We start from the raw sequence: 23822 nt of genomic DNA on the forward strand, positions 1-23822 counted from the left end.
CCGAATCACATTGGCACAACTGGACCATCCTCTCCGAGTCCACCTACCACTCCCTTGCCCCATTAACCACCAAAACCATCTCCTATCCCCGAAAGGCCCCCTGGTACCTACCCCTTCACAGAGAATTGAAACAGAAGTGTCGCGCTTTGGAGCGCAAATGGAAAAAATCCAAATCCCCCTCTGATAGACAGACCTGGAGGGCTAATATTAAATTTTACAATTCAACATTAAAAAAAGCCAGGAAAAACTTCTTTGGAGACAAGATCTCCAGATCCAACAACCAAATCAGTGCGCTGTTCAACATCTGGCGCTCCCTAACTACAAAAAAGGACCCGTCTTTGCTTCCGCCATCTCTATCAGCCGAGGCCCTTGCAAATTTCTTTAATGAAAAGATTACCACCCTAAGATGCTCCTTCCCCCCCTCAGTCTCCTACAATTCCCTGACCTCTACTGTTCCCAACTATACCTTACCGGTATCCATTCCTGCCGACAGATCCTGGACCACCTTCGAGCTTGTCTCTGAACCGCAAGTCTCCAAACTCTGTCTCAAACTAAAAACTTGCAAGTGCATTTTGGATCCTTTCCCCTCCTACCTATTCGAGAATATCCCTACACAGGCCATTGCTTCCCTCACCGAACTTATAAACTCTGCCCTAACATCAGGCCTTTTCTCCCCCGACATGGGACACATTTCACTGTCCCCTCTACTGAAAAAGGCCGACCTCGATCCCTCCATTCCATCAAATTACCGGCCTATAGCAAATATCCCTCTCCTAACCAAGCTATTAGAATCCATCATATCCACCCAACTCTCATCCTACCTAGAACGATTCTCTATCCTCCTACCCCACCAATTCGGCTTCAGACCCAACTTTAGCACCGAATCCCTCTTGGCCTCACTAATTTCTAAGGTGCAACAACTCCATTCTCGCAACAAATTTGCTGTTCTTCTTCAATTCGACCTCTCCGCAGCCTTCGATGTCGTTCACCACGACATCCTACTCTTCCAACTCTCCGAAATAGGCATAAGCTCCACAGTTCTGGATTGGTTCTCGAAATTCCTACGCTTCCGCTCCTACACCGTTAACACTAACGGTTCCTCATCCCCCGCCTGGAAGCCAAAATGTGGAGTCCCTCAAGGCTCACCCCTCTCCCCTATCCTTTTCAACATCTACATGTCCTCTCTGAAACTCCTTCATTTATCCCCACTAGAAACTCTCTACTCCTACGCCGATGACATCCTCATCCTCCTCGAAACCGACTCGAACCTCTCGAACCTCGCTGAGAACATTTCCACATGTATTATGAACCTCCAATCCTGGGCCCAATCTGTACAAATGAAACTGAATGAATCCAAAACCAAACTACTTTGGCTCGGCCCAACCTTAGACCATTTACCCACCTCCATCCCTCTATCTTCCGGCCCCACTCTTCAGCTTGAGTTCTCAAGCAAAGTCCTTGGCATCATCTTAGATTCCTCTCTCTCCTTCAACGATCACCTCAACTCCCTAGTAAAAAAATGCTTCTTTAGCCTCCATATGTTGAGGAAAGTAAGATCCTGCTTTCATCACTCTCATTTCGCCATCCTCGTTCAATCCACCATCCTTTCTAGACTGGACTACTGCAACTCCATCTATATAAGCCTGACAAAGAAAAACCTCCATAGACTTCAGCTAATTCAAAACGCCGCGGCCAAGCTTATCTTCGCAAAAGGCAAGTTCGACCACGTTTCCCCACTCCTCTCCAAGCTTCACTGGCTCCCAGTTTACTCCAGAGTCCTCTATAAATGTGCCTGCATAGCCTTCAAGATTCTACATGGCGTCCTTCCTCCTGTTATCCCACTCTTCTGGAACTCCTCAAACCCGCTCTCGACTAGATCCTCCCAAAAACTGAAACTATCTTTCCCTTCTATAAAAGGTATATCCCGCGCAGGAAAACTTGGAACATCCCTCCCCTTTAGAACCACAGAACTCTGGAACAACCTTACATCCCCGCTCAGAAATTCTAGCTCCTTCCAATCCTTCCGCAAACACTTGAAAACTTGGCTCTTTTCAAAAACCTAATCACCTCCCGTGCTCTAGTATCCTATCCCCCTCTATCTCCTCAGTCCCTCTCCTATATCCTTTCCTTGTAGTTCCTTTCCTCTCAACCTCTGTAAACCGTGCCGAGCTCTGTGCACGCGGAGATGGTGCGGTATACAAACCTAAGGTTTAGTTTAGTTTAGTTTAGTTCTAACTTGGCATTTATGCAGCAGGAATGAGTTAATCTGCTTCTTTGGGGGCTTGTATCTGTATTACATATCACTGATAGTCAGTGTTCTAGGGGGTGGGTTAGACATGGTGAGTGGCCTCTAGAGATGGACTGAGGGGAGGCTATAAGCCAATGGCAGATTTTAAAAAGCCCCTATAAAGCTGGTTTATTAGTAGCAGTGAATGAACATGCACGGGTTTTTTTTTTGTTTGTTTGTTTTTAGAGGGGTTGCCAGTTTCTAATCACACTGCATCTGTCTGCTAGGGTAATGCCACACTGCACCTGTACCCTCACTTCAAGCCCCTACAGAACTTTGAAGGTAAGATTTCATCCCCTATACTTTTTAAATTGAGCAGGGAGCAAAAAAGATTGAATAATTCCCAGATGTGTCTGAAGCTCCTTTAAGGAGATGGAGAACCCCTGGGATAGTGGCTGCCCAGGACAGGAGAAGCCACTCATACTGGTGCAGTTTCATATCGTTGATCTTAAGTAGCCACATTAACTCCTTCAGATCCCAAAACCCTGCAGTATTGATGATTCCCCCTTAAGTCTCTAACAGGACCATCCCTCTCTACATATAAAGAGACTTTAGTTTCTCCCCAAAAATATTTTGGTTACTTCAGAGTGTAGCCACAATTACATACTTAAGACTTTTATCTAGATTGTTCAGACATGGAAAATAGAAATCAATTTTTAAAGAATTTTCCCCCATCCCTACTTCCATATCACCTTCTTGTTCTGTGTTCCTACTAGAGAATGACACGGGGGGAAAAAAATCTGTCCCCGTCACCGGACCACTGTCCCCTTCACCACCCCATCCCCGCCATTCCCTTCACTGCCTCGTCCCTTTCACGTCTCCGTCCCCACAGCATCCACCCTTCCCTCTCGCCACCTCACTGCCCTTTGGCACCCCTCACGCGGTCTGTGCATCTCCCTCCCTTCCCCTTACCTTGCGCGCGGCCCCCTCCCTCCTTCCTACCTACCCGAATCTATCTATCTCCCTTCCTCCCCCTTACCTTCGTGGTGCGTTTTAAGGTTTGATTAGCTTATTGAAAGCCGCCGGAGTGTTCGTGCAGTCGCGTGCGTGTGTGGGTGGAAGCTTCTCCTCTGATGTAACTGGAAGTTGTGTCAGAAGAGAAGCTTCTGCCCACACACGCACGCGACTGCATGTACACTCCAGTGGCTTTCAACAAGCTAATCAAACCTTAAAACGCACCACGAAGGTAAGGGGGAGGAAGGGAGATAGATAGATTCGAGTAGGTAGGAAGGAGGGAGGGGGCCGCGCGCATTCATTCTCTTAACTATGGGGACAAGGCCATTCAGTGCTTCAAGGGGCGGTGGATGGCCTTGTCCCCATGCCTGCAGTGAGCACCTTTCTCCCCTCCACCGTTTTGGCGGGTTACCCGCGGCTAGCTGCGGGTAACATCCACTGTGTCATTCTCTAGTTCCTACTGACTGTCTGTTTTTTTGTACCTGCTCTCAGTACCATCTGCCACAGCTGCTGCTGCCGCCGCTGCTTCTCACATCCCTTAAACATGCTACTTGAGTCAGGATTTGAATTTTAGGTTTAAAATATTGCTTTTATAAACCAGAGTTCAATGCAAGTGGAAATAGGTTTTACCCTGCTCCTTCCTCCAAGGACTTTTTACCTAAGACAGTGATAGGTGAAGTGACCTGCTCAGGGTCATTAGGAACAGCTGTAGGGAAAACCCTGACTTCTCTTGTTCTCAGCCTGCTGCTCTAACAATTAGATTTCAGTCCCCTGCTCCCTTCTCCACCACTACTGTTCAGTTCCCTGAACAGCTGATAACCCTTCTATGAGTTTGCACAGCTGAACATAGAGCTCCATAGTAACACAGTAAATGACAGCAGATAGATTTGCATGATCTATCCAATCTGTCTTATATATGCATACTTGTCTTGAGCTGCCCTTTTCATTTTCAGAGCCCAGTGCAGACACACAAATCTGAGTACTGTACTTGATTTCACACATGCTGACTTTAGCAAAATGGAGGCATGCCTGAAGATGGAGTTTATGGGATGGGTAGATATAGGAGAAATGGAAGTGCCCATGCTTCTACACTTAACTTACAGAGCATAATAGAAGTGGCAGCAGTTGCACAGTGAGCTGGCGGGGCAGTAGAGATCAGTGAAGTCTCAAAAGCAGGGAATGTTGGTGCATTCTGGGAAGAGGGAGCCACAATTCAGCTTCAGCTCCTGGTTATGGCTAGCCCTTTTCTTCCCAGAATCCAATGGCTAGCCCTTTTCTTCCCAGAATCCAAACCCTTTTCTTCCTAATAGCATTCACCTCAACTGAAGATCCTCTAATGCCCTGAGGTTTTGCTTTGTTTTTTTTCTTACCAAATACTATAAGCAATAGTGTGAATTGTGGGATGTTTGTTCCCTCCCTTCCTTTTGTGCTTTAGGTGTATCGGAATACCTGACCACAGAGATCTCCACCTCCAAGCAGAAGAAATTCAGCCTTGTGACTTTTGTGGACACTCCAGGCCTAGTGGATGGAGACATGAAATACCCCTTTGATGTGGACAAAGCTCTGCTCTGGTTTGGTGAGTGACTCATGATGAAGATATAAGGCCTAGGGGAAGCTAATCTCCTCTCCCAGGAGGTATCGGAAATGTTATTTGATCCCCAGGTTGGTTAATGAGTACTGGAGAATGGGATACTAAGGGATTCTTTCTTCAAGGAGTATTAAGGAAGCATATACGATTATACAACTTAGTGAGTGACTTGATGGGGAAAGGATGCCCATCAACCCCAGTTTTATGGGGCTCGTCTGTCAATGTTGGTTATGATATAGAGCAGTGTTCTTCAACCTTTTTACACCTATGGACCAGCGGAAATAAAAGAATTATTTTGTGGACCGGCGGTTGAAGAACACTGGGCAAAGTTGTGGGCCCCATCCAATCTCCGCCCCAGACCCTGCTCCCATAATAGTACTAATTGTAACACTGTTTTTTCTATTCATTTTTCAAATATACACACAATATAATCTTATTAACAACACATAATGGTTAACCACAAAATTAAACTACACAAAGTACACTTTATGCTTCTCAATATTCATTGCTACCAGAACACAGATAACCCCTTTGCAAATATGGGATCAAAAACCAAAAGTACTAATCTATATACAAATAAACCCTAAGATACAAGACTGCATGCAGTACAACCTCAGAGAAAAAGAAACAAATGCATTTCTTCCTGAACAGTGCAAAATACAGACAGCAGAGGTAAATTCTCAAAATTGACACAATTCAATCACTAAATCCAAAAATAAAATCATTCCCCCCTACCTTTGTTGTCTACCTCCCTCCCTCCATGCTGTGCCTTACCTTCTGGCCTGCTCCCGCCTGGCCGTTTTATGCTGCCCCCCTGTGTTATCTTAGGCCAGCTCCCTCTTCCACACTGACGCAGTCCACAAAACCACACCTCATCTGGAAGCCTTCCCTCTGATGTTGCGACGTCAGAGAGAAAGCACCAGGTTTAGATGTAGGATGTCACTGCCTGTGGCTTGGAGCACTGCGGCAGTGAGGAAGAGGGAGCCGGCCAGAAGATAACGCCGCATCGATTGCACTACGGACCGGCGGTTGAAGAACACCGTCTCGGGCCTGATGCATGTGTTGGCCCTGTGCACCGGCGGCTGAAAAACATTGATATAGAGGATGACATGGGGACAAATATGTTCCCGCATGAACTCAATTTCCCGTTCCATCCCTGTGAGTTGTCGTCATCTCCTGTTCCTTCCCCATTCCTGTAAGCTCTGCTTTAACCGCTCAAGCCTCAAACACTTATGATTTTAAAGTGTTTGAGGCTTGTCAGATGAGGATAGAGCTTGCAGGAATGGGGCAGGGACTGGAAAAGAACTTGTCGAGATGGGAAAATGAGTTCCTGTGGGGACAAGGAAAATTTTGTCCCAGTGTCATTCTCTAGCATGATAAAAACATGTAGAAGGAAGCTCTGTGTGATTTCAAGTTGCATTTTCTTTCTTTTGGAGGATCTGACATAACTAAGGTGACCATATGTCCCGTTTTGAACGGGACAGTCCCTTTTTCAAATCCCCTGTCCCATTGTCACCACTCACAGCTTCGGGACGCCAAAATGTCCCGTTTTCACACAGGGCCTCCCGAAGCTGTGATTGGGGACAACGGGACTGGGGATCGCAGCCTGGATTTGGCAGCGGCAACATCATCGCTCGGGCCCCACTGACCCTCCTATCTCTCCCCCCCCCAAGCGAACCCTTCCGACCCTCCCAGCGAGATAACCGAGCAGCAAATCTCCCTCCAGTAGCGTTGGCAGCCGCAGCACACTAAACAGGCTGCTTCGCGGCTTTCTCCTGCCAGTGAAGCGTCACTGATGATGTCATCAGTGACATGGCAGAGGGACTCACCGGCAGAAGAAAGCCGCGAAGCAGCCTGTTTAGCGTGCTGTGGCTGCCGACACTACTGGAGGAAGGGTACAGTGTGCTTTGTGGGGTTTTAAAAATATTTTATGTTTACCATTATGAATTAATAAGATATTGTGTGTACATGAAAATGAATGGAAGAAATTGTGGGCGGGGCTAGGCTGGGGGTGGGGCTAGGGTGGGATTGGGGGCGGGACTGAATCTTAATAGATGTCCCGTTTTGATGAAAAAATAAATGGTCACATTAGACATAACTCATGTTTTTGGCAGATACAGGATACTTTGCTACTGTAACTGTTGGACTGATACAGCTGTTACACATTTTTGACTCCCAACAGAGGCATATGTTAAAATATGGGCCATGTCAAGTCCTCCAATAAAATCTACCACCTCTGATTTTTTAGCTTTGCCTTGTTCTTTCTGTGGCTCACTACACTGCTATTGCTTCATGTTTGATTTGTGTTGCTGCTTCCCTCTGATCTGCTTGCTAGATATAGTTTTTGAGGCACATCTGCAAAATAATAATAATAAAAATTGGCAGGGGAAGAGGCTATGAAATCCCAGGCACCAAGGTTCAGTGTCTAAGTCAGTGGTCTTCAACCTTTTTCATGTAAATGGCCACAGTGTGAATATGAGAGAGTTCAAAGGGCCACCAAAGATTTCAAGCTTCCACATACTACTAATTTTGTAAATCACCTTGACCTGCTTGTTTACACTGGGTATTAAATATTAAAAATATTAATTCTGCAATACTTCAAGGATATATTTTAAAAATTAACTTTTTATTTTACATTGTCAACAGTAACAAATTCCATAAATGAGATAACCGAGTAAGAGATTGTTTGCAGTTACTATATCAAGTGAGCAAGATTGAAATTAACGCATTTACAGGATTTGAAGAGCATTTCAGTCAACTGTTTGAAGGCCTCAGTGGAGGACTTTTGGGTGGGGGGGGGAGACATGTTGAAGATCACTGGTCTAGTTGCCATGGCGATCTGGTGCCAAGACTTGTTGAGTTCTGTGTTAATATAATAGAACTTTATTGCCACTTAAAGAAATCCCCAAATTCTTTCTCTCTCCTCCTAGAGCTGTCTGGTCTCATGTTTTTCTCTCTCTCTCAGGAGAACTCTGTGACTTGATCTTTGTCTTCTTTGACCCGATGGGACAGGCTCTTTGCAAGCGAACCCTGAACATTGTGGAAAGGCTGAACGAGCAGCATGGGGATAAAATGCATTTTTACCTGAGTAAAGCTGATGAAGCAGGAACAGAGAGTGACAGACAGGTACTGGGGCACAGATCACCAAGTGTCACACATGCAAATTTAGGGGGGAGAGATGTCAGACAATGATAAATGGCTAATAGTGCTGATGAGGAAAGAGAAGAAGATATTATGTATGTATTTATTTATTTTGAACTTGCTAAACCACTTTTTACAGCAAAACAGAACAAGGCAGTGTACAATCTAAAAAGTACATTAACAGAAAAGAATTACAATAACATGATAGGACAGTGTCATTCACACTGGCATACAACAGTACAATGGTATAAATCCTGAGGGTGGGGGATAAGGAAATAGAGGCAGACAGCAGCAAGAAACTGCCCAGATAATCCCAGGAAAGCCTGCTGGACAGCCAGGTCTTAATCAGAATTTTAACGTTTCTAAGAGAGGATTTACAGGGAAGGGATAGTGGGAGCGAGTTTTAAAGAGTAGGGCCATAACGAAAAATGCTGAGGGGAATTGCAGTGAGGTAGCAAATTCACTATTCCTGAAGCTTCATGGATTAATCTATATTTTAACATTGGAGGTGCAGCAAGTGACTTCAGTTAATTTTAGACAAGTTGGAAACAATGGAACATAAATTTGAAGTTTTTACTTCAACAGAAGGTGGGCAATGTGAAAGATGATGTAGAGGCTCTTATTAACAATAAACTCAGACTTTTGAAGTTGCTACAATCATTAGAAACTAAGGTAGACAATCTGGAAAATGGAGAAGGAATAATCTAACCAAATCTCTTAAGGATAGTGAGCTTCCCACGTTTATGGAGAAATGGATCCTGATGGTGGGTCAACTGAGAATCAAGAGGGCCCATTGGGATGGGCCCAGAAGAGATCAGAAGTGCTATACACGAGTGGTTATTCAAAAGATTCTGAATTACACACACAAAACCTCCATTCTCAAGGCATTGTGAGCTGGGAAATTGCTGGAGTACAATAATAAGTGCATACTATGCTTTCAGGATTACTTGGCAAATGTTGCCACCACGTGAATAGGCTTTGCTCCTATCTGCTCCAAATTGGTCATGCAGAACAATTGTTTTAGTCTCCTGTACCTGGCGTGTTTGAAGATACTACACAAGGGTCACCCCCCACATGTTTGACTCAGTACAGGAGGCTGCAGCGTGTGTTAAGACTTTGAATCCAAGACCAAATGGGGAGACCTAATAATTGTACTTCAGGAGAACAGCAAAAGTGCCAGCGTATTCACAGCCTTGTGGTATAAAATTAGTTTGTTCTTTTGGCTGATAAAAACAAGGCTCTAGTGCTTTTATATGTAACAGAGTTCTGCTTCCCTTGGTGCTCCAATCTTCTCCCTTGGTTTTCAGTATCACCTTTAAGCTAATGACTCGTAGATCTCTCTCTTTACACATGAAATAACATACATTCAGTCCCTGGTTTCAACCTGCTTGTCTGACATCAATACCTGGATGGCTCACTGCCATCTAAAACATGTCCATGTCCAAGACTGAGCTCCTTATCTTTCCACCTAAACTGGTCTCTCCTCTTCCCAAGTTCTCTATTTCTGTGAACAACACCCTCATCCTCCCTGTCTTATTGGCTCACAACCTTGGGGTAATCTTTGACTCATCTCCCTCCTCTTCACATATCCAACAGACTGCCAAAACTCTACAATATCACTAAAATCAGACCCTTCCTTTCTGAGTGTACTGCCAAGACCCTCATTCAGACCCTCATCACCTCTCACTAGATTACTGCAACCTGCTTCTTACTGGCCTTCTACTAAACCATCTCTTTCCTCTTCAGAACTCTGCTGCATTCCTCATTTTCCATCAATGTCACAATGCCCACATTACCCCTCTCCCCATGTCACTTCATTGGCTCCCTATCCATTTCTGTGCACAGTTCAAACTCCTCCACAGCTCCTCAGTATCTCTCCAATCTCATTTCTCACCACACTCCCCCCCACACACACATACACACTCGGGTACTCTGCTCTCTTATATGTACCCACTTCCTCTCCAGCAAACTCCAGCCTCCGTCTCTTCTACCTTGCTGCACCGTATGCCTGGAACAAACTGCCTGACTCAATACGTTAGGTTCCGTCTCTAGCAATATTCAAACCGGACTCAAAGCCCACTTCTTTGTAGATGCTTTCAATTCCAAACTCCAACCCACCTTCTAAGCACCAAAATCTGTCTTATCATTCCCTCCGTAATTCCATTGTGTGAGCATAGTGTATTGATGTACCTTCTTGTCCAGTTTGTCTGTCCTGACTAGATGTAAGCTCTTTTGAGTAGGGTCTGTCTCTTTGTTTTCATGTACAGCGCTGTGTATGTTTAGTTGCGCTGTAGAAATGAGTAATAGTTGTAGTAATAGTAGAGGATGGTTAAGGGCAGATGTTTTATTAAGATTTTGACATTGGCAATGGGATCTTTTGGAGCCTATAACAAAGATGCTCTGATAATGATCATCAGCCCTTCTGGACCTTTATTTGCAAATGGATCACAAACTGGATAAGCATTTATAGAAGAGCACTATCTGGTTATCAGGGAGTATTCTATAGTACCATAGTAATGTATAAAGTATGATGAGGTCATGCAGTTCTATTTATAGAAGTGGAACACATGGTCCAAAAAAAGAAATTGTCACCAGTGTGTGACATTGTGGAAGTGTTAATAGGGATGGGAGGAGAGGAATGGGAATAAATGGGTTTAGAAATGTAAGGATAAGTGTGTCGGGTGGAAGAGCGTATGGAATACAGGGATTGGATTGGGTCTGGGGAGTTCTTAAGGTTGAATGGTCTACATTGTGGTTTGGGTTGGTGGGTGGTGGGTTGGTGGCTGGGACACCCTGTCAGCTGGAAGAACAAGATTTGGCTCTGGCTTTGTGAATCTATATATTACCAGATTGTGACTTGGAGTGTTGGAGGCATACATTCACCCATCAAGCGCTATAAAATCTTGTAAGTTCTAAATAGAGTTCAGGCCTCTGTAGCATTTTTTCAAGAAACACATTTAAATGCATTAGAACATGCAAAAAGTGGTGGGTTGGTCAGTACATGGAATCCCCAGCTGTTGAGAACAAAGCTGGAGTGCTCATCCTCTTTAGGAAAACTCTTAAAATACAAGTCCAACAGGTAATGCAGACCCCAATGGTAGATTTGTGATTGTGCAATTAGAAGGAAAATCATTGATTTTATGTTCCAAATATATACTCTGGACAGTTTTATAGGACATTGTTGAAACATTTCCATGAGTTGCGTGACCTGCTAATAATTCTAAGAGGCAATCTGAATGAGGTTAGTGATTTGTATTTGGATAAATCTTCAACATCTGGCAAATCATCAAGCAGTGGCTCAGTAGGAATCTCTCTCAGATCTGTACATCTTTGGACATAGTGGATGTGTGGTGCATATTACACCCTCTGGAGTATGATTGCACTCTCTTATCTCGCACACACTCCACAATTTGATTTCAGGAGTACTCCTTACAGACGTAAACAGAGTTGATATTGGACCTCTGGCAGTGTCAGATCATGCATGGGTTTCAAAGTCATTGTAGATTACCCCCTAGGATACAAGGGCACCCCACTGGTCATTTCCAATGAAATTATATATAGAGAACAGAATTCTTGCCTTTTTAAATATCTAAGTGGAAGTTATTTCAGTAAATTAATGGTGGCCATCATAGTAAGCCTATACTATTTTGAGAAATTGGGAAAGTTGCTCTTAGGGGAGAAAGAATTGATTATGCAGCATTTCAGAATAAAGCTAGAAATAGGGAGTTGCTTCATTTCAGTCAACAAGTAAGACAACAATAAGGGGAGCACCACTCATTGGCTCTAAAAGCACAATTACTGGAAACACAACAGAGTTTGAGCTTATCTATTAAAATTTGGTTCAATTGCTAGCTTATTACTCATATAAGTAGAAGATATATAAATTTATGAACAAAAATGGAAACCTTTGGGCCAAGCTAATAAGACCCCAAGAGGGTCCTAGTAGAATTAATACCTTGAAAAAGCAGTAGGGGCACCTGACTCGTAAAGATCAGGATATTAATAAGGTCTGAGTTAGTGAATGACACGGGGACAAATTTTCCCCCATCCCCATGAGAACTCGTTTTCCCGTCCCCGTGAGTTCTTTTCCTGTTTCTGCCCCATTTCTGCAAGCTCTTTCCTCATCTGCACAAGCCTCAAACACTTTAAAATCATATGTGTTTGAGGCTTGTGCGGTTAAGGCAGAGCTTGCAGGAATTGGGCAAGGACAGCAACAAAACTTGCGGGGACTGGGAAATTGAGTTCCTGCGGGGACGGGGACTAATTTGTCCCCGTATCATTCTCTAGTCTGAGTTTCCTTTTTTTTACAGTCTTTTATGCTGTACCGGAGGAGATAATTCCAGATAGTATGACTTGTTTGGACAGTTTGGGTTTACCTAGTTTGGTGTTATTTCTGCAATGGCGTAACGTGGTTATATCTACCTACATGACTAGGTAAATAGATGGCATAGTTTTGTAACGTCTGTAATTTCCAGAGCACAGAGTGAGAAACACCAGAATAGACAATGTTACAGTAGTTTAATCAGATCATAAACGGTGAAAGAAATAGTATATGTAAAGAGCTGTGATCAGAAAAAATTCTGACTGCACAGTTGCATCAAGCTGAAAAAACAGGGCTTACACAATAGCCATTGGATAGCAGAAACAAGGGAAGAAAAATGGCAGAGAAGTGGACACAGCTGGAGGAGGGGGAGAAGAAGGTGGACTGTTGAGTAGGAATTATTGGAGCTGGATTTTAGGAGAATCACAGAGAGTGAGTTTTCAGAAGTGAGATGCTGTTTGCAGCGATGTTAGGGGGGGGGTGTATGCTGGAAATGGATCTGGGAACCCAGCCCTGTGATGGAGGTCCCCAAGAGAGAGTGGGGGGGGGGGGGCACTGAGAGCTTGTGTTGGGAATATGAATGATGCGAGTCCCTAGCTGATTGTCCTTCTACCTTCTCTTCTCAGAGGGTGCTGATGCAAATTGTGCAGGAGCTCTGCAAGAGACCTGGACTCAACAAATGTGGCTTTGACATGCCAACAATCTACATTCCAAATTCCAGCAAGGTAATCTTTTTGCTCAGCTTCATGGACTGAAGGGCTTGGTACAGATTCTCACAGCCTGATACTCATAATAAGTAAAGCTTTTGGCATGCCTAGACCCAGCACATTAAAAACCACCTTCATTCTCCTCTGGTAGAGAGACACCAATAGCATAGTCAAGAGGAAGGGGGTAAGGCGAGGGAGAATCTGGGATCTATAGCGACCCCCCCCCCTCCCAAATTTGCAGCATCGTTGCTATCACTGGTGGAGATTCCTAAGCTCTGCTAGTAGAGGAGGTCCTCCTCCAGCGTACAGAAACTCCCCAAAGCTCACAGCAGCGGCTCTTTTCATGGGTCACCACTTTGCTGACCTGGGGGCCCCCCTCCTACACATGCATAAAAACTACACACGGGGAGGGGGGGGGACAACAATGGTGTGGCATTGGCCCATGGAAAATGCCACCAACTGCCAATATTGGGGAATTTCTGGCCACCAGAGGACATCCTTCAGCTGGCAGGGCTTTGTGATCTCCGTCTCAAGAAAAGTTAGGGGAGTTAGAGGTGGGCAAAATTTGGTGCCCATCCATCCTCTTTATCCTCAAGGGCCAAGCCCCTTCCCCCCAAAAAGAACCTTGAAGGTCTGGCTAAATCACTGAGACACACACACTCTCACTTCACCATAATCTATTATCACGCTATGTGAATTTGTGTCCTTTTTCCATAGCAAGCTGTAATAGTACCTGCTTCCTCTTTTGTGTTAAGCCACAGAGCTGGGCAGCTTCACATTTCTTTGCTATATCTACCACTAGGTCTCATTGCTGTTGCTGAAATTACTCTGCCCTCCCCCTCTTCTTTTTTTTTTTCCCTAGCCCTGTCGCTGTGTCAATCAGATAGAAGATGTCTGTAAAACCGTTGAGAAGACAATCAATCAGACTGTGCAGAATACACTAAACTCCCTGGAGAAGGACTGTGAGCTGATCATAGGCAATGTGGAAAGAGTGCTGCAGCAGGATGTGTGAGTTCTGGGAAGGGAACAGGAAGAGAGACTGAAGAAGGGGCTGTGAGGTGTAAGCCACTGTGCACAGGATGAGTGAGTTCTGAGGAGGAAAGGAGAAAAGGGAGTGAGTGTGGAGAGAGGCTGTGACGTGTATCACACTGTGGACAGGTGCTGCAGCAGGATGAGCATGACTGGGGTGGAGGGAAGAGGATACAAATGCATAGGAAAGAACATGGACTTCAGATTAATACCTTGAGAATAACTAAGCTAACCTCAAGTACAGTGGAGGGGGTAAAATATCTGGATGCCTTATTGCTGATGGGAGAGAAGAGAGATGGGTAGAAAAATCATGATATGGCTATGAAAACTGCTTATAGTGAGCATGACAAAAGTGGATCTTTTTATGTTTCAGCTTAGATTTTGTAATACAGCTACGTTGGCTAAACAAAATTTTTTGGGATTCAGTATAGGGAAGAAAATGCTTTCAGAACATAGAAAAATAGTCCCCCCTTTTACTTTTTGTAATGACAGGGGTTACCATGCAACTCATTTTGAAAAAACTGGGATAGGTTGAGCTACACATTCTGGTGGGAATCTCTGTTATACCTTTAAAATGAAGCGTTGCATGGCCATACAATGGGGATGTTACAAGAGTTTTATGGATGTTTGGGAGCCATTGGCTATATTTTGTAAGGAGGAATAAATGAGTTTTATTTTATAGACATGTAAACATACACATCCAGGGAGGGGGGAGGAAATGGAATGGGAACTTGATTTAGGGATTTCATGAATAGTTTTATTAAGGTTTTATTTTACTTGTATATCAGGTGGGAGGGTGTACGTTGAAGTCTGTAAGTTCCATTGTGCTTGTTTTCTAAGTATCCATATTTCTGAATCATTTGTTGCACAATTGTAGTTGAAAAACTTAATAAAGAATTTAAAAAAAGAAAAATAGTCCCCCCTTGAATATATAAGACTAGAACAGCAATTCTTATCTAGTGTCACAAAAAGCTAGGAGATGGGCCATGGAAATGTGATGGAGACAGCAAGCTTGTGCTTTTCTTTAGCAGCCTCTTGTGGAAATAGAGACCCGGGGAAGAGGTGCAAGGGATATGAGGGGGTGCTGAAAAGTTCTCCACCCAACCAAAAAGAGAGTGATGTGGATATGGTTTAATCAATAATCTGAAACAATGTCAAAACATAGAATTTCGTTTTTGCAAATTGGCAGTTAATGAAATAAGATAATGTTCTTTTCATAGGAAGTTGGTTGGTTGGGCTGAGAACTTTTCAGCACTCCCTTGTACAGTAAGTTAAGTAGAAGAAAGGACGGGGGCCAGAGAGACGATGAAGTACTGGTGCTGAGGAAATGAGACAGAAGAGAGTGAGTACAAGGAGTTATAGAGATTGAATAAAAGTCAGCAAGGGGACAAGGCTAGGAAAAGAATGAGAGAGAAGGAATGGGTTGGCTAGAGAGGAATGAAAGATGGAAAATTAGTAGATAGGTAAGAGGTGAAAAGGGGAGATGGGCAAAAGGGGATAGAGAGGCACAAAGGAGAGAAAAGATGAAAGGGAACGATTTATTCCAGACAGATGTATGGAGGGAAGACAAAAGAAATTAAAAATGGAAAGACTTTGTAAAAAGGATTTAGCAGACCCAGAAAAGAAGTGGGAAGAGGCGGATTTAGAAAAAATAAATTTTCCATATAACAATAGGGATTTCATTTTCAGCTTTAGGAGTGGGCATTTCTTACATCTGCATTTTATTTATTTTTAATAATTTATATTCCGCATATCCTACAATTCTATGCGGATTGCAAATTATTCAGGTACTCAAGCATTTTTCCCTTACTGTCCTGGTAGGCTCCCACTCTATCTAACGTACTTGAGGCAATGGGGATTAAGTGACTTGCCCAGGGTCACAAGGAGCAATGCAGGATTTGAACCCACAACTTCAGGGTACCAAGGCTGTAGCTCTAACCACTGCACCACACACTCCCATTTTGTTCAATATAGGGGAAATGCATTTCTGGTTTGTTTTTTCTTTTTGCTGTGTTTTATTGCTTATGAAGATTCTGGCTTCTCAGGGTTTCTATTCCTAATTTGAGGTCCTTTATATTTTGTAACTGGTGAGGGTTGATCTGAGCATGTAGATTTTGAGGGGATCTGTACTCAGATACTTGCTTGAGGAGATGGATTAGAAACAGAATATGACGGCAGAAAAGGGCATCGGCCCAACAAGTCTGCCCACTCTAAGAACCCTCCCCCCTAAGCACTTCCTCGAAGTGAACCCACATGCTTATCCCATTTTTTTCTTAAAATCGAGCACGTTGCTGGCCTCCATTACCTGAAGTGGAAGATCATTCCAATGATCAACCACCCTTTCGGTGAAGAATTACTTCCTAGTAACATAGTAACATAGTAGATGACGGCAGATAAAGACCCGAATGGTCCATCCAGTCTGCCCAACCTATTCAATTAAAATTTTTTTTTATTTTTTTTCTTCTTAGCTATTTCTGGGCTAGAATCCAAAGCTTTACCCGTTACTATGCTTGGGTTCCAACTGCCGAAATCTCTGTTAAGACTTACTCCAGCCCATCTACACCCTCCCAGCTGTCACCATGAAATCTCCCACCCTTGATTTTTAACGGATGCCCTCTTGTTGCCGTAGGTCCTTTAAGGAAAAAGATGTCTTCTTCTACCTCAATACAGCCAGTAACATATTTGAACATCTCTATCATGTCTTCCCTCTCTCTGCGTTCCTCGAGAGAGTATAGCTGCAACTTACCTAGACGTTCTTCATATGGGAGATCCTTGAGTCCTGAGACCATCCTAGTGGCCATTCGCTGAACCGACTCCATTCTCAGCACATCCTTTTGATAATGTGGCTTCCAAAATTGAACACAATATTCCAAATGAGGTCTCACCATGGACCTGTACAACGGCATTACAACTTCGGGCTTTTGTCTGACAAAACTTCTACGGATGCAACCCAGCATTTGTCTAACCTTGGATTAGTGTTCTATACCTACAGTATCTATGTAAAAGAATAGTTCTTTCTGTTTGTGCACTGAAAGTTAGTGCTCTTACAATACAGAAGATTTACTGCATAAGTTCTAAGCGGCATTTACAGGTTTTTGTGTTCACAAAACGTCTTGACGGTGGAATAATTTTTATGTTACTGAGGTGATATACTAATGGAATCCAAAAATATATTTCATACTACAAAAAAACATATATAATAAAATCAAAAACAAAATCCTATCAGTGTTAATTCTATCAGAGTCAAGGTTATCTAATTGAGGACGCATTTTAAATCGTCATGCCGTAGCATCAACATTTAGTTCAGTCAGGCTTGCCCAGAATCAACTACGCCTGTGGTTTTTCTTTTGTCATCCAGTTGTAGCTCCGAGGATAGAGTCTTCCTCCTGAAGAAGCGATATATGTGAAACACTATCGGTATTGAGGGAGTAAGGATTTTAGACTGTTTGTTTTTTTTATGATTATATTTTGTTTGGATTTCTGATTTTCATCATTGGAATTTGGGGATTTTTGATTTTCAGCTTTGGAATTTGGATTTTTTTTTTTTAATTTTCACTGGATTTTCATGCACAGTTTATCCTGGCGGCACTGCACAGTGATAGCAACAGATAGGACACCCTGCCACTAAGACAGTCCAACAAGCATTCTGAAAGATAAGTGAGATCACCTTATTTTCATTGTCAGAATTGATACTTGATCATTATCAGTGGTTGGTAGGCAGGGAGGTGCTATAATGTTTATGTAACACCCATATGCTACAGTGCTGCTGGTGCAAGATAGGTGTTTCAGACTGAGCACTATTATAATAATATCATCATCATTTTTTGGTACGTTTTTGTTTTTGATTTGATTTTTTTATTTTATTGTTTATCATTTCAATACATCCAATATACATAGATGATAAAAGAAATACAAAAGTATAAACTCAGTTATTCAAACTAAGCACCAGAAATTAAACAATGAAATATTTATCTAACACAGTCCACAATCTGAGAGTAAGAGGCAAAATGAGTAAACCCCTCGGGAAAAGGGGAAATTCATATACAAAAGAAAAAAATAAGAAATAGAGCAATAATAAGATGTTAACCTAGCCATTAATTAAATATCGCATTATAACCTGTTTCATTCTGGCTGTGTTGAGACTCCTTTACCCTCAAGGAAAAAACCTAATTGGGCAGGTTTAAAGAAAATATTTCTCTTTTTATTTTATTTGTATGAAATATATTTTTGGATTCCATTAGTATTTTGCTGTTTGATTTAGGGAATTTTTTTATTTGAGATAATCATCTCCCAAGCAGCTTGGTTACTGAGGTGATACCAGAAATTTGAATATTTTGTTTTCCTTGTTTGGCAAGCTATGAGGGGAATAATTACACCTCTGCTCTGTATAGTGCCAGAATAGGTAAAAATGTCCCGATGCTGGCAGTAAGTTTGCTGTGAGTTTGTGTACCATTCACCACCACCCTCCCTCCTTCCCCCCTACCTATGTGCAGTACATTAGTGCTAGATTTCTTATTGATGAAGTAGGCATAGGTGAAAACCTTCTGTGAGAAAAAATACAATTTCATAACTTTAATTTCAGCAAGTTTTTATAAAAAATTAAGGGCCCAATATTCAGCGCATGGCGGTCAGGATTTATAAGCCACTGACAGCTGTGGGCTGAATTAAGCAAGGATGTTCAGTGCTGGGCCATATCGAGGTACTGGCATTGAATATTTGGGTCTTTACAGTCACTTGGAAGTTAACCAGGCATCGACAAATAATCAGACCCGTGCCTAGTTAGCTTAGCTGATAATGTTAGAACAGCCTTTTTACTATGTTAAATTTGTGCCTACTTAACCAGTTAGCAGGCCAAATATTGCCGCTTACTGATTAAGTACTGAATTTGCCCACAAACCACCCTGGCACTAACTGGTCAGAGTTGATATTCAGTGACATGCTGTTGAATATTGGCAGCCAGCCCACTCGGCATAGATTGCATGGGTAGGAGCCTCTCCTATCCTCTTAAATTGACACCTAAGAATATTGTACTTGCATGTTTTTAACAATACATTTTTTATATATTTTAGGCTTCTTTTTTTTTCACCTGCTTATTGTAGTGCTCAGTGTGTCAGCTTTCTCAGTCATTTTATCATATAACCTCTATCTCTTTCTTTCTGTCAGTGAGAAGAAGAGCCATAACATGCGCATGAGGCTGAAGGGTTGCTTCTTTGGCCTTGCTGGCCTCCTGCTTCCTGTCTTCCTCCTTGTGAGCGTGATTTTAGGTGTGACCTCTCGAGAACTCTGGACTGTGGTGTTGGGGGAGAATGGCACAGAGGCACTGGAGATATATACGGTATGAGATAGTAGAGATCACGCCTGGTTTTCAGGCTCCGAGCATATCCTGTACCTTACATAGTGTGAAGCAAGAGGGCCTTTTATGCCAGTTATTTAAGCAGTTTCCTATCTTGCAGGAAAAATCTCGACATATATGTTTTGTTTTCTGCACATAACAGTACAGGAAGTTTCACCCATACTTCAGCAGGGTAAAATAGTTAACATTTTGAAAGGATTTGCTCCTGTTCACCATCTTCACAGTCCATAATAAGTATGTGGGACAGATCTTCTCATACCAATTAGAGACTCCTTCACACTTCTATGGAGCAGATCTCAAGGTCCACAGCTTTGCTTCTTATCTCTTGTAGGGCCCTGTGGCAGTGCTGTGGCAGATGATCCCTGAGCATCACATCCTCTATGTTTTCCTAGGTCTCTCTCTCCTTTCCCTGCTGCTGCTTGTGCTGGCCAGATACTCCTTCAGGTAAATAAAAAGAAGGACTTTACTGTAAATTTGGGGAGGGGGAAGGACAGCAGGAGCTGTGAGCTCTGCCATCATTCTTTATGAAAAGCTCCTGCAGATAATGCTGGGACTGTGGATGTGGTAGGAATAGCAGCATGGCTAGGAGCAACCTGCTTTAATTATATTATCTACCAAACTTTTATGACTCACTTCTGAAAAAATAGTAGCCTCAATAATAATAGTACTCAGGATACCTTATACACTCCAATGGGAATTCAGATTCCACTGTACTCAGAACAAGACAGTGGTGTTGGAATTCTTCACCATTCCCTTTACATAGAGAGTAATAAATATCTTTTTATGGAGATAAATCTTTTTTTCTTTTTTCATTTCTATTTCTTTTTACATCCTTAAATATTCTTACATCCAAATAACTTATTATAGCTTTAAAGCCTGTGCCCCCCGCCAACCTTCCCAACCACATCCCAGACTCTCTAACCCCAGTCCTGTTACTCTACTGCAACGCCAGATCCGTATGCAACAAGACCCAAATTGTGAAAGACCTTCTCGCGGATTCTGATCCTGGATTCTTCTGCATCATAGAGTCCTGGATCACCAAAGACGATCTCTTTACACAAAACGAGCTATGTCCCCAGGGTTACCAAGGCCTCTTTTCTCCTAGATTAAACCGAAAAGGAGGTGGCCTGGCACTCCTCTACAAATCTTTCTTTGATGTTCAGCTTCTCGAAAAAGGCAGCCATCGCTCACTTGAATACATGTTAGCCTCAGTCAACGATGAGCTCCATCTTCACCCACTGGGTATCTTATCATTATATCGCCCGCCCACCCCCTGGAGCAATTCCTCCGAGCTTGTTTACGAGACCATATCTAAAGCGTTCCTTAAGTTCCAAAGACTCCTGATCATCGGAGATATCAACCTCCACCTCGATGACACCACCAGCAAGGATGCATCTGATTTCAATAATTTCCTCACTTCCCTTGGCTTCTCTCCCCCCGCCTCCTCTCCAACCCACGATAGAGGCCACACACTAGACATTATCAGCTTCCTCGATCTCACGGATTACAAAACTTCGACCAATGACATCCGTTGGGACCACGTCCCCTGGTCCGACCACTTCTTAGGAACCTTCTCCCTCCCCATCTTCATGTCACACCTTGGAACCTCATCCCATACCTCTAAGTCCATTACTTTCCGCAAGAAAATTTCAAGTAATCAGTTCTGGTCCAAATTTCTCGATAATCTCTCATCCAACCCTAAGCCTCCAGATACTGTAACCAACTGGCACAACTGGATTACTCTCTCAGAATCCACCTACCACTCTCTTGCCCCGCTCTCTACCAAAACCGTCACCTACTCCCGTAAGGCCCCCTGGTACCTCCCACACCACAGGGTACTAAAACAAAAATGTCGATCCCTGGAACGCATCTGGAAAAAATCTAAATCCCCCACAGACAAACAGATCTGGAGAGTCAACATTAAATTTTACAACAACGCACTTAAAAGCGCTAGGAAAAACTTTTATGGGGACAAGATCTCCAGATCAAACAATCAGAACAGCATGCTGTTCAATATCTGGCGCTCCCTAATCCCCAACACCAACCCTTCCTTACTCCCCTCCTCCCCATCAGCCGACCTACTAGCAAACTTCTTCAATGGAAAGGTCACCACCTTAAGAAGCTCCTTCCCTCCCGCAGTCTCCTACAATTCTCTAGTGTTCGCCACCCCCAATCCTACTCCAAATGTCATCACCCCTGTCCCAGTCAACAGATCCTGGACTGCCTTTGAGCAAGTATCCGAATTGCAGGTCCTCAAGCTCTGCCAGAAATTGAAATCCTGTAACTGCACCTTGGATCCATTTCCATCCTATCTATTCGAGAAAATACCCACACAGGCCATCTCATCACTCACCAAACTCATAAATTCTGCTCTACTATCGGGCCTCTTCTCACCTGAAATGGGACACATTGCATTGACCCCCCTACTGAAGAAAGCTGACCTAGATCCCTCCATCCCATCCAATTATCGCCCTATAGCGAACATCCCGCTCCTAACCAAACTGCTTGAGTCCATTGTCTCCTCCCAACTCTCAGCCTACCTGGAAAGATTCTCTATCCTCCTACCCTATCAATACGGCTTCAGACCTAACTTCAGTACTGAAACCCTCCTGGCCTCCCTAATCTCTAAGATCCAACAACTCCATTCTCACAAAAAATTTGCCGTTCTACTCCAATTCGACCTCTCTGCAGCCTTCGACGTTGTCCATCATGACATTCTAATCTTCCTACTCTCCGAGATAGGCATCAGCTCCACGGTCCTCGACTGGTTCTCGAATTTCTTACGTTCTCGCTCTTATAACGTTACCAAGAATGGTACCTCATCCTCCCCGTGGAAACCGACATGTGGAGTTCCTCAAGGCTCCCCCCTATCTCCTATCCTCTTCAACATTTATATGTCCTCCCTGAACCTCCTCCACCTCTCCCCCCTAGAAATACTCTACACTTACGCTGACGATATCCTGGTCCTCCTCGAGACCGACGCAAACCTCACCAATCTCGCAGCAAACATTTCTTCATGCATAACCAAACTTCAATCCTGGGCTCTCACTGTACAAATGAAACTGAATGAGTCCAAAACCAAACTACTTTGGCTTGGCCCTAAACTTGATCATTTACCCACTTCCATCCCAATGCCCACAGGCTCCTCTCTACAACTAGAGTTCTCTAGCAAAGTTCTGGGCATCACCATAGATTCCTCGCTATCCTTCAACGACCACCTCAACTCTCTGATAAAAACATGCTTTCACAGCCTTCACATGCTGAGGAAAGTGAGGTCCTGCTTCCACCAAAAACACTTTGCCGAGCTCGTACAGTCCATCATCCTCTCCAGATTGGACTATTGCAATTCCATTTACCTTAGCTTAACAAAGAAAAGCCTCCACAAACTCCAACTAATCCAGAACACCGCGGCCAAACTTATCTTCTCAAAAAGCAAATATGACCATGTCTCTCCGCTCTTGTCCAAGCTGCTCTGGCTTCCTGTCATCTCCAGGGTCCACTTTAAATGTGCCTGCTTAACCTTCAAGATACTCCACGGCATCCTTCCACCTCTTATTCCTCTATCCTGGAATTCCTCAAATCCATTCTCCACTAGATCCACGCAAAAATTAAAATTATCCTTCCCCTCCTCAAAAGGTATCTCCCTCGTCGGTAAACTCGGGTCCTCCCTCCACTTCAGAATCGCTCAGCTCTGGAATAGTCTCCCTTCCCCTCTCCGCAACTTGAGCCCCCTTCTACCATTCCGTAAGCTTCTGAAGACTTGGCTCTTCTCCAAAACGTAACCCGTCCCCTCCCTAGTATTTTCACACCTAACCTCTCTCTTACTTACTTCTATAAATCCACTGGAGTTCCGTTCCTTCCCTAACCATGTAAACCGTGTCGAGCTCCACCTGTGGAGATGATGCGGTATATAAACCCAAGATTTAGTTTAGTTTAGTTTAGATAAATATTTTTTTCTTTTTTCATTTCTATTTCTTTTTACATCCTTAAATATTCTTACATCCAAATAACTTATTATAGCTTAAATAGCTTATAAATCGAAAAGGAGTTAAAAGTGTATCACTTAACTTAAGATCCTTATCGGTTCCCCTTCCCGACGCGTTTCGGAGTTCTTTTTCAAGGTCGGGGGAACTGAAAAACAGCACACATAGCATAAGTGAACACACCTAAATGACATTAAAAAACTTAAACCATTCTAAATCTGCCACTCACCAAAAGATAAGGTTAGTCCTTAACCGTACATTTTCTGCCGCTGGCTATCCAACAAGATGGCCGCGGCGTTCACTGAGGGAAATATATAGTCCCTCCCCCCTCCGTATCCTAGCAACCCAGACGAGCCGGAAAAAATTCACCACAAAAGTCCCTACTTATAAACCTCAACTATCCACTTGGGCCATCCAATCCGAAGCTTCGTTTAGTCCGGATGGAGCCATAGTTTGAAG

At 43.4% G+C, this 23822-nt stretch overlaps 1 protein-coding gene across 1 annotated transcript in view; it reads left to right on the forward strand.

Annotated features, from left to right (window-relative positions):
- LOC117360249 overlaps positions 1–23822 on the forward strand; it is a 48334-nt gene that overhangs the window by 20168 nt on the left and 4344 nt on the right. Inside the window, exons 4-10 of the mRNA XM_033943899.1 lie at positions 2515–2569; positions 4677–4817; positions 7795–7955; positions 12918–13016; positions 13861–14006; positions 19191–19362; positions 19712–19824. Of these exons, the coding sequence (XP_033799790.1) occupies positions 2515–2569; positions 4677–4817; positions 7795–7955; positions 12918–13016; positions 13861–14006; positions 19191–19362; positions 19712–19824 (887 nt within the window). The remainder of the gene's footprint in view (positions 1–2514; positions 2570–4676; positions 4818–7794; positions 7956–12917; positions 13017–13860; positions 14007–19190; positions 19363–19711; positions 19825–23822) is intronic.

Source organism: Geotrypetes seraphini, chromosome 5 (assembly GCF_902459505.1).
Source record: "Geotrypetes seraphini chromosome 5, aGeoSer1.1, whole genome shotgun sequence".
NCBI classification, from domain to species: Eukaryota; Metazoa; Chordata; class Amphibia; order Gymnophiona; family Dermophiidae; genus Geotrypetes; species Geotrypetes seraphini.